General features: G+C 39.1%; 1 protein-coding gene across 1 annotated transcript in view; it reads right to left on the bottom strand.

The window, feature by feature from the left end:
• Positions 1 to 10,103: 10,103 nt before the first annotated feature.
• Positions 10,104 to 12,131, bottom strand: part of SMYD2 (SET and MYND domain containing 2) — a 50,444-nt gene continuing 48,416 nt past the window's right edge. Inside the window, exon 12 of the mRNA XM_061185604.1 lies at positions 10,104 to 10,538. Within this exon, the coding sequence (XP_061041587.1) occupies positions 10,458 to 10,538 (81 nt within the window). The 3' untranslated portion in view covers positions 10,104 to 10,457. The remainder of the gene's footprint in view (positions 10,539 to 12,131) is intronic.

Here is a 12,131-nt window from a genome sequence, read left to right as displayed (position 1 = left end):
AGTGAGGGGTCTGAGCCCCACATCAGGCTCCCCAGCCCAGGGGCCGTGCATTGGGAAGATGAGCCCCCAGAGCATTTGGCTTTGAAGGGCAGTGGGGCTTAATTTCTGGAAGCCCACAGGACTGGGGGAAATAGACTTCACTTTTAAAGTGCACACACAAAATCTCTCGCACATTGGGACCCAGGGCAAAAGCAGTAATTTGATAGGAGCCTGGGCCAAACCTACCTGCTGGTCTTGGAGAGTCTCCTGGAGAGGCAGGGGTGGCTGTGGCTCACCCTTGGGACATTGACACTGGTGGCAGCCATAGCGAGGTGTATTCTACTGTGTGGACACTGGGGCTTGTACCATCATGGTATCCTACATCTAGCTCATTAGTGCCAAAACCTGGCCCCAGCCAACAGCCTGTAGGTGCCAGTGCTGGGATGCCTCAGACCAAACAACTGGGCAGGGACACAGCCCCATCCATCAGTAGAGGCTGCCTAAAAGCTTCCTGAGGCCACAGCTACCTCTAGACATGCCTTTAGACAGGGCCCTGCCCACCAGAGGGGAAGGACCCAGCTCCACCCACCAGTGGACAGGCACCAGACATAAGGAAACCACAATCCTGCAGCCTGCAGACCAAGCCTGCCCAAAAGAGGCCAGACCCTACCCTGGGACCAGCTGGGCCCTGGCACTGCCCACTAGCAGGGCAACACAAGCTTTGGGATACCCCAGACCCCATACCTAACTGTGTCAGTAACTGGTCTCCACCTCTGCCCCACCCACCCCAAACAGCAATCTGACACCAGCTCTAGGATCCCTGGGCCCTGCAGCCAAACTCCAGGATCCAGCCCTGCCTGCCAGTAGTCCAGCACTAAATCCGGGACATGGCTTCACCCACCAGTGGGCAAGCAACAGCCCCGGAGTCTTCTGGACGCTGACTCGGCCCACCAGTGTACCAGCACTAGCCTGGGCTTGCTAAGGTTCTGCAGCCAGCTGCCTCGCAACCAAGCCCCGCTAACCAGCAGCCAGCAGCATCCACACAAGGCACGGCTTGGCAACCAACCGGGCTAGGGACCAACCAAATCTACCAGACCACCCACATAGCCAGCCCACCCCAACAGAAGGACCCACACAGCCCTCTTAGGGGGAACCCCTAGAGTATATAGCTTGGGTGACAAGAGGGGAGTGTGCTGCTGGGACACACAGGATATCTGCTACAGAGGGCCACTTCTCCAAGGTCGAGAAACATAACTAATCTACCACATACGTAAAAATACACATAGCAACTTAGACAAAATGAGCTGGGAGACAAACATGTTCTAGACAAAAGAACAAGATAAAAATGCCAGAAGAAGAACTAAGTGAAATGGAGATAGGCAATCTACCAGAGAAAGAGGTCACAGTAATGATCATAAAGATGATCAAAGAACTCAGGAGAAGAATGGATGCACAGAGCAAGTAGTTACAGGTTTTTAACAAAGAATTAGAAAATATGAAGAATAACCAAACAGAGATGAAGAATACAATAACTGAAATGAAAAATACACTAGAAGAAATCAATAGTAGACTACATGATACAGAGGAACAAATCAGTGAGTTGGAAGACAGAGTAGTGGACATCACTGCCGCTGAACAGAAAAAAAAATAATGAAGAGAAATGACATTTTAAGAGACCTCTGAGACAACATCAAGCACACTAATGTTCACATTATAGGGGGGTCCCAGAAGAAGAGAGAAAGGGCCCAAGAAAATATTTGAAGAGATAACAGCTGGAAACTTCCCTAACCTGGTAAAGGAAACAGTCACCCAAGTCCAGGAAGTGCAACGAGTCCCATACAGGATTAACCCAAAGAGGAACACACACACCAAGACACACTATAATCAAAATGACAAAAATTAAAGATAAAGACAGAATATTAAAAGCAGCAAGGGAAATAACAAATAACACAGAAGGGAATCTCCATAAGGCTATCAGCTGATTTTTCAGCAGAAACTCTGCAGGCCAGAAGGGAGTGGCACAAGATATTTTAAATGATGAAAGGGAAAAACCTTCAACCAAGAATACTCTATGCAGCAAGGCTCTCCTTCAGATCTGATGGAAAGATCAAAAGCTTTATAGACAAGAAAAAGCTAAGAGAGTTCAGCACCACCAAATCACTTTTACAAGAAATGTTAAAGGAACTTCTCTAGGTTAAAAAGGAAAGGCCACAACTAGAAACAAGAAAATTACAAAATGAAAAAGCTCACTGGTAAAGGCAAACATACAGTAAAAGTAGGAAATCACCCACACAGAAAGCTAGTAGGGAAGTTAAAAGACAAAAGTAGTAAAATCACCTAGGTCCACAATAAGCAGTTAAGGGATACACAAACAATTAGATAAAAAATATGATATCAAAAACAGTAATCGTGAGGGGAGGAGAGTATATATGTGTGTGTGTGTGTGTGTGTGTGTGTGTGTATATATATATATATATATATATATATATATAGACTGCTAGATAAAAACCTGATTGTAACCACAAACCAAAATTCTATAATAGATACACACAAAAATGAATACAAACATAACACTAAAGACAGTCATCAAATCACAAGAAGAGAATAAAAGAAGAAAAAAAAAGACCTGCAAAAACAAATTCAAAACAATTAACAAAATGGCCAATAAGAACATACATATTGATAATTACCTTAAATGTAAACAGACTAAATGCTCCAACCAAAAGACACAGAGTGGCTGAATGGATACAAAAACAAGATCCATATATTAGTATATGCTGCCTACAAGAGACTCACTTCAAATCTAGAGATACACACAGACTAAAAGTGAGGGGATAGAAAAAGGTATTCCATGCAAAAGAAATCGAAAGAGAGCCGGAGTAGCAAACTTATTATCAGACACAACAGACTTTAAAATAAAGACTGTTAAAAGAGACAAAGGAGGACACTACATAATGATCAAGGGATCAATCCAAGAAGTAGATATAACAATTGTAAGTATATTGGGTTGGCCAAAATGTTCCATTGGGTTTTTCTGTAACATCTTACGGAAAAACCCAAATGAACATTTTGGCCAACCCAATATATGCACGCAACACAGGAGCACCTAAAATATAGAAGGCAAATATGAATGGACATAAAACGAGAAATCGACAGTAACACAATAATAGTAAGGGATTTTTAACACCCCACTTATATCAATGGACAGATCATCCAGACAGAAAATCAACAAGGAAACACAGACCTTAAATAACACATTAGACCAAATGGATTAACTGGTATGTATAGAGCACTCCATTCAAAAGCAGTAGAATACACATTCTTTTCAAGTGCACATGGAACACTCCCCAGGACAGATCACATGCTAGGCCACAAAACAAGCCTCGGTATATTTAAGAAAACTGAAATCATATCAAGCATCTTTTCTGACCCCAATGCTATGAGACTAGAAATCAACTACAAGAAAAAAATTGAAAATACACAAACACATGGAGGCTGAACAATATGCTACTTAAGAACTATTGGATCACTGAAGAAATAAAAAAGGATAACAAAAAATACCTAGAGACAAATGAAAATGAAAACACGATGATCCAAAACCTATGGGACGCAGCAAAAGCAAAAAGCAAAAGGGAAGTTTATAGTGATACAAGTTTACCTCAGGAAACAAGAAAAATCTCAAACAACCTAACTTGATGCCTAAAGCAACTAGAGACAGAAGAACAAACAAAACCCAAAATTAGTAAAAGAAAAAAAAATCATAAAGATCAAAGCAGAAATAAATTAAATACAAATGTAAAAAATAGAAAAAAATCAATGAAACAAAAAGCTGGTTCTTTGAAAATATAAATGAAAGTGATAAACCTTTAGCCAGACTCATCAAGAAAAAAGAGAAGGCCCAAATCAATGAAATCAGAAATGAAAAAGGAGAAGTTATAATCAACACCACAGAAATACAAAGGATCATAAGAGACTACTATGAGCAACTACATGGCAATAAGATGGACAACCTAGAAGAAATGGACAAATTCTTAGAAAGGTACAACACCACAAGACTGAACTAGGAAGAAATGGAAAATATGAACAGACCAATTACCAGTAATGAAATTGAATCAGTAGTTTTAAAACTCCCAACAAACAGAAGTCCAGGACCAGATGGCTTCACAGGTGAATTATACCAAACATTTAGAGAAGAATTAACACCTATCCTTCTGAAACTATTCCAAAAAACTGCAGAGGAAGGAACACTTCCAAACTCATTCTATGAGGCCAGCATCACCCAGATACCAAAACCAAAGATATCACAAAAAAGAAAATTACAGGCCAATATCACTGATGAACATAGATGCAAAAATCCTCAACAATATATTAGCACACTGAATACAACACATTAAAAAGATCATACACCATGATCAAGTGGTATTTATTGATATCTCAGGGATGCAAGGATTTTTCAATATCCATAAGTCAATCAATGTGATACACCACATTAACAAAGTGAATAAAAACCATATGATCATCTCAGTAGATGCAGAAAAAGCTTTTGATAAAATTCAACATCCATTTATGATCCATTTTTTTCTCCAGAAAGTGAGCACAGAGGGAACCTACCTCAACATAATAAAGGCTATAAATGACAAACCCATAGCTAATATCATACTCAATGGTGAAAAACTGAAAGCATTTCCTCTAACATCAAGAACAAGACAAAGGTGCCCACTCTTGCCACTTTTATTCAACATAGTTTTGAAGTCCTAGCCACAGCAATCAGAGAAGGAAAACAAATCAAAGGAATTCAAATTGGAAAAGAAGAAGTAAAACTGTCACTGTCTGCAGATGACATGATACTATACATAGAAAATCCTAAAGACACCACCAGAAAATTACTAGAGCTCATCAATGAATTTGGGAAAGTAGCAGGATACAAAATTAATATACAGAAATCTGTTGCATTTCTATACACTAACAATGAACTAGCAAAAACAGAATTAAGGAAACAATCCCATTTGCCATCATATCAAAAATAATAAAATACCTAGGAATAAACCTACTTAAGGAGGCAAAAGACCTGTACTCTGAAAAGTATGAGATGCGGATGAATGAAATTGAAGACAACAGAAACAGATGGAAAGATATACCATGTTCCTGGATTGGAAAAATCAATATTGTTAAAATGACCATACTACCCAAGGCAATCTACAGATTCAATGCAATCCCTATCAAATTACCAATGGCATTTTTCACAGAACTAGAACAAATAATTTTAAAATTTGTATAGAAACAAAAAAGACCCCAGATTGCCAAAACAATCTTAAGAAGAACAGAGCTGGAGGAATCATGCTCCCTGACTTCAGACTATACTACAAAGCTACAGTAATCAAAACAGTATGGTACTGGCACAAAAACATATAGAGATCAATGGTACATGATAGAAAGCCCAGAAATAAACCCACACACTTTTGGTCAATTAAGAGGCAAGAATATGCAATGGAGAAAGACAGTCTCTTCAATAAGTGGTGCTTGGAAAACTGGACAGTTACATGTAAGAGATGAAACTAGGACATTCTTTAACACCATATACAAAAATAAACTCAAAATGGATTAAAGACCTAAATGTAAGGCCAGATACTATAAAAATCCTAGAGGAAAACACAGGCAGAACGCTCTTTTACATAAATCACAGCAATATTTTTTTGGATCATCTCCTAAAGGAAATAAAAGCAAAAATAAACAAATGGGACCTAATTAAACTTAGAAGCTTTTTATACAGTAAAGGCAACCACTGATAAAACGAAATGACAACCTACTGAATGGAAGAAAACATTTGCAAATGTTATGACCAATAAGGGATTAATATCCAACATATATAAGCAGCTCATACAACTCAATGTCAAAAAAAAACCCTATTAAAAAATGGGCAGAAGAGCTGGCTTTTTTCCCAAAGGAAATGCGGACGGCCAACAGGCACATGAAAAGATGCTCAACATCGCTAATCATCAGGGAAATGCAAATCAAAACTACACTGAGATATCGCCTCACACCTGTCAGAATGGCTATTATCAAAAATAACACAAATAACAAATGCTGGCGAGGAAGTGGAGAAAAAGGAACCCTCGTGCACTGTTGGTAGGAATGTAAATTGCTGCATCCACTGTGGAAAACAGTATGGAGGTTTCTTAAAAAACTAAAAATAGAACTACATTCCACTCCTGGGTATATATCTGAAGAAAACAAAAACTCTAATTCGAAAAGATACATGCACCCCAACATTCATAGCAGCATTATTTACAACTGCCAAGATATGGAAGCAACCTAAGTGTCCACCAACAGATGAATGGATAAAGAACATGTGGTACATATATACAATGGAATACTACTCAGGCATAAAAAAGAACAAAATTTTGCCATTTTCAGCAACATGGATGGACTTGGAGGGCATTAAGCTTGGTGAAATAAGTCAGACAAAAACAAATACCGTGTGAAATTACTTATATGTGGAATTTAAAAAATACAACAAACTAATGAATATAACAACAACAACAACAAAAAGCAGACTCAGAGATATAGAGAACCAACTAGTGGTTACCAGTGTGGAGAGGGAATGGGGAGGGCAATATAGGGGTAGGGGATTAAGAGGTACAAACTATTAGGTATAAAATAAGCTACAAGCATATATTGTAAAACAGGGGAAATATAGCCAACATTTTGTAATAACTATAAATTGAGTAAAACCTATAAAAACTGTGAATCACTGTATTGTATACCTATAACTTATATCATATTGTACAGCATCTACTTTAATAGAAAAAAAAGATGATACTAGACAAAATACCAATGAACATGGAGAGAAGTCAAGTAGAATGGCAAGAGAATAGGTACATACACTAATTTGTTTTGTCATTCATGGAATGAGTAAATGGACTCAGTTTCTTTGGCTGATGAACAGAAAAAGTAGTCTTACCCTATAGTTTAGACATAAAACTAACCATGAGTAGACAGCCCTGTTTATTTCCAAATACTCTATTAGCAGGAAGCAAATTAAAAAAGAGAGAAAAGAAAACTCAAAAGAGCAAAAGATAAATATAAGAAAAACACAAATATGCAATAAAATGACAAAAACAGGATCAAACACATCAATTTCATGTGATTTTACTTTTTACTATCTTTAACAACAAATAGGGAAAACTTGTCAGACTTAACAGTTAAGAAATATATAGAAGAAAAGAGCTCTTTCCTAATAGCTATAGAAAACATAAAATCTAGGAATTAAGAAGAATGTGCAGGACCTGTATAAACATAACTAAACTACTTCAGAGGCAAAATGTAGACAAATTGATAAACTCATAACATTCTTGGACAGAAAGACTCATGAAGAGGTCAGTTCTCTGAGTACCAATGAGTTCAATGCAATTCTAATAAATATTCCAGGAGTACTTTTGCTGGGGGAGTAGGGAAAGGCCATGAGAGGACTTGGCCAAGTGATTCTAAAGTACTTTGTAGGGTTAAACATGGGAGAATGGTCAGAAAAACTCCAGAGAACGCAAAAGGATTAGCCCTAGTAGATACTAAAAGTTCTGCAGTGCAACAATAATTAAAAGTACTTTACTTCTATAGTAGATGGATCAATGGAATGAAACACTGCAAAAATAAACCTAAGTCTTAGGGAAATGATAATGGTATCATTTCAAATCAGCAGGGGAAAAGAAATCATTCCATAAACAATGCTGGCATAAGTAGCTAGCAATTTTGAACATTAAAAAGTTTAGAGTACTATTAGATCCCTTAACCATTAAACAATGTATTAAATAAAACGATTCCAGACAGATCAAAGTTGTATTTCTTTTCTTCATTTAAAAATGAAAAAAAAATTTGCCTTAGTACAAGTGTCATGAAAAATAAAGTTAATGGACAGCCAGGGGAAAATATTTTCAACACATGACAAAGAGCTAATATCCCAATATACATTGAGATCTTAGAAATTATTATGAACAGCATAAACAGCAAAATAGGCAATGACTGTGAATATCAACTCACAGAAGAAACACAATAATTCCTAAGTATATGAAAAAGTGCCCAACTTCATTAATAAATGCATGTAAACAAAATAGTTCACACATTATATTGGCAAAACAATTTTAAACAATACAGTGTTATGAGGGTAGAGGAAAACAAATACTATAAATATTATATTCTATTGGTACCTGATGCAGTTTTTTAAAAAGGAAATGTGGCCATACTTATTCAAATTAAAAAAAAAAGTTTCGGGGGCTTCCCTGGTGGCGCAGTGATTGAGAATCTGCCTGCCAATGCAGGGGACACGGGTTCGAGCCCTGGTCTGGGAAGATCCCACATGCCGCGGAGCAACTAGGCCCGTAAGCCACAACTACTGAGCCTGCGCGTCTGGAGCCTGTGCTCCGCAACAAGAGAGGCCGCGACAGTGAGAGGCCCGCGCACCGCGATGAAGAGTGGCCCCCGCTTGCCGCAACTAGAGAAAGCCCTCGCACAGAAACGAAGACCCAACACAGCTAAAAAATAAATTAATTAATTAAAAAAAAAAAAGAACAACATTTCTGAACACTATAGTAAACCCACATTGTTCCCTCACACACACACACAGACTGGAAAATTAAGGACTACAGTTTCTAAAGTATTTAAAAAAAAAAAAAAAAGTTTCCACTATTTGATCCTGAAATTCCACTTCTAGGAATCTGTCTCCAAAAATGGTACCCCATGTCAGCAAAGTTATATGTCTAAGACTGTTCACTGTGGTGTCGTTTATAATAGCAGCAAAGTGGAAAACCCACATGTCCATAAATAAAAGAACGGCTGAGTAGATTATGACATACACATTCCATGCAACGTTCTGCCTCTAAAAAGAATGAAGCAAATCTGTAATGCTGAAATGAAAAGGGTCCCTATTGTTAGGTCAGAGAAGCAGACTACAAAATACGTTAGTACCATTCTGCCTTTGTTTTTCTAAATCTATTTATACAGATATGCTATACGGGCGTGGAAAACACTGGGGCCACATAAGCAAACTATCACAGTGGTTACCTCTGGGTGGTAGGACTGCTGAGAAAGAAGGAACAGCTCACTTTTTCATATAATTTAAATTTACTGAGAAAGTATTATTACTTTTACAAATCTTATAAAACCTAGACAGATGTTGGGCTAAGCTTATTTTAGGCCTAGCTGCAGAGTAAATTTGCATTCTTAAAACACTAAGCTCCCCAGAGCCAGGACTATGCCTTCTTCATCTCTATACACTTGGAGCATGTTTTGCATATAGTAGGTGTTCAGTAAACATCTTAATGCACTTCACTGAACAAGAGAAGGCGTTCTACCTGCTGAATCCGCTGTGTGCAGTTAACTGCGAGTGAGAGATGTGTGTGGGTGTCTGTAGATGAGGAAGGAAGGATAACAGACCAGATTCACAGCTGTTTCCAAGCTGTTTGCAGACCATGAATCTGAAAGAAAGCTGAGTGTAAACTCCATCAGGCTTTAATTATTACCTAATGGGGAGGTTCCTCTCTTTGGATCAGAAGAAACTTCATCCAAGAAACATCCCTGCGCTGCGGTGCTCAGGGCTGTGCCCCTCTCTGCAGCAGCTGCTGAGAAATTCGCAGGTTGCTGTGGTCCAAGCTGTGGCGAAGTTGGATTCCTGCCGGCCGTGCAGGGAGAGATCAGCGTTTGCTGAACAACATGGAGTCGGTAAGGAAAAAATGTTTTTCCTGCTCAGGCTTACCCTGGAGTATTTCCAAACAAGGAGAGTACTGCACAGAATCATTATGCACTGAAGGGATACCGGACACTGGACAGAAAAACTGAAACTGATGCATTCTCCTGCCAGGGAGGGGCACCCATATCGCTCAACTGCTCCCAGCTACTGATACGTTTCTTCCCTCTTGCACCTTCTCAGTCCTGGGTCTTGCCGTCCTCCATGGGCACTGTATAGGGAAAGCAGCTGCAGGCTAAGGAGGCCGCAGAGCCCACTCCTGGGGGTGGGCGTGCCGGGGCTCCCTGCCTGATGCAGAACAGGTGCAACATCCATGCCAAGACCCGGCTCCATCACCACTTCGACATCCCCCCCCCCACGACCGACAGAGGAAAACACAAACTTCATATACTATTATCTTTTTTAATTCTCTTTCATAATTCATGTATGTTTAGAACATTACAGTAGGCACGAAGGGAAAAATAACTGCATTTTTAAATGCAATCTGTCCAAAGTATATTATAATATATGAAACCATGCCATTATCTTTTAGGGAAAAAAAGCATTCAAAAATTAATTTGATATTAAGGTTAAAGATTAAGACCAACATCCAAGTAAGCCATTTGTAAGGTTAAGTGCAAGTCGTGTTTTCATTCCAATGAGTTTACAGAGATGCTGGCATGACGTGTATGATTTGAAACAGTCAAATCCTCGAAGGTTTCTGCACTTGGATTTAAATAAAAACTAAAATGTCAGCATAGTTTCAGTGGCTTTCAATTTCCTGTTTGATCTCAGAAATGTATGGATGGTCTTTGCCATGAGCTACTTCCATGATGGCAATGGCCTAGGAGAGAGAGAACAGGGGTTGAGAGCCTGAAGCCAGTCCCCTTGCCCCTCCCCCGGGGTTAACTTTAATTCAGGCTGGACCTCTCTGCTTGAAGGCACAGGATGCAAACTGGCTTTCAGAGCCTGTGTTAGCCTCCAGAGTCTGGCTTTTTTTTTAAAAAAGAAAGAAGGACAAGATTCTCTCACATCCAACTAGTCACCCAGTCTCGACTGCTGAGGAAAACATTCTTCAGTAGCTGAAGAAATGATAGAGAAATTGATTTAGGGACAAACCTTTTTGATTTTTGTTCATATTACTAATGTGTAAGACATGACTAAAAAGTTTTTCCCTTTCAAAAAGTGCATGCTTACATCTTTATACATATTCTTTAAAAACTCAAAAATAGGCACAAGTTTCATGTGAGGAATCCAGAGAGCACATATTTAATAAGGTTTCTTTAAGTGCAAGAGTTTCCAGTGGCTCCATTACTTTCTAGCTGTGTGACCTTGGGCAATTTACTTAACTACTCTGTGCCTCACTTTCCTCATCTGTAAAACAGGAATAATACATACCTCTCAGAGTTGTTGATACACATAAAGTGTTTAGAATAGTGCCTGGCATATAGGAATTACATATCTAATGTAATCCATAATAATTTATTTTGCTCTTTTGTATTCAACTGTATTCTTCACAGATCGAAAAACTTAAATTATTCCCACGTCCCCCAAACAGGGAATTTTTGATGGCCTGTGACTCTGACGGGCCTTCCTTTCTATTCTACCATTCTCTTCCTAAATCTCAAACCAACAGGAGTGCAAGCCTTCAGGAATCGCCTGGTTTAAATGTCTCTCCTTGCCCTCTGCATTCGCGTCAGGACTCGTGTTCCTTCCTCAGATCTACTCTATCCTTCAGTGATCAGCAATTAGTTACTTAACAGCACTCTGCTGTTGAGACCTAACTGGTTAATTTTTTTCCAACCTCACCAAGGCAATAAATGTCATCTTAGAAGACAAATTCCACAGTTTAAAAACAGAAAATTTTATTCTTAACTCCCACTTCTAGGCTGGCTCAGCCCTGGCCCTTCCATTTGGGATGTCAGACCTTACTCCATCTTTCCGTATACTGTATTGGGAAGATTTGGGGAATCTGGAGAATTAGGCATCCAGGCCTAGTCCACGGCCCCAACTTTCACAAAGATTCTCTTAACAGGTATAAACACACTGTCCCAAAGGTTATATTTTATCAACTTTTGTCTTCTACATAAATAATAACTGTCCCAAAGATTGTATTTTATCAACTGTTGATTCCTATATAAACAGCAATGAGAACCAATACTCGGGATGCTGGCTGTGCTTCTGTAAGCGGCAGGGCCTGGCCCCTGGCCCACTGGCAGGTCCTGGCACATAACCATACTCAATGAACGCTGACAATGATTATTAAGCCTATTTTAGAAACTGCAAATGGATAAACCTCATGCTGAGGGCCTCTCCAGACCCAACTGCCTTGATTTCACCACAAGCAGGCATCACAAATCTGTAAATCCTAAAGGGCAGAAATTTGGAGAATTCCCTCACTACGGTCTCCTGACCTATCCATGGCCTCTTTTTTATT

This window comes from Eubalaena glacialis, chromosome 3, assembly GCF_028564815.1.
Source record: "Eubalaena glacialis isolate mEubGla1 chromosome 3, mEubGla1.1.hap2.+ XY, whole genome shotgun sequence".
In the NCBI taxonomy this organism is placed as follows: domain Eukaryota; kingdom Metazoa; phylum Chordata; class Mammalia; order Artiodactyla; family Balaenidae; genus Eubalaena; species Eubalaena glacialis.
This window is presented reverse-complemented; position numbering and strand designations above follow the sequence as displayed.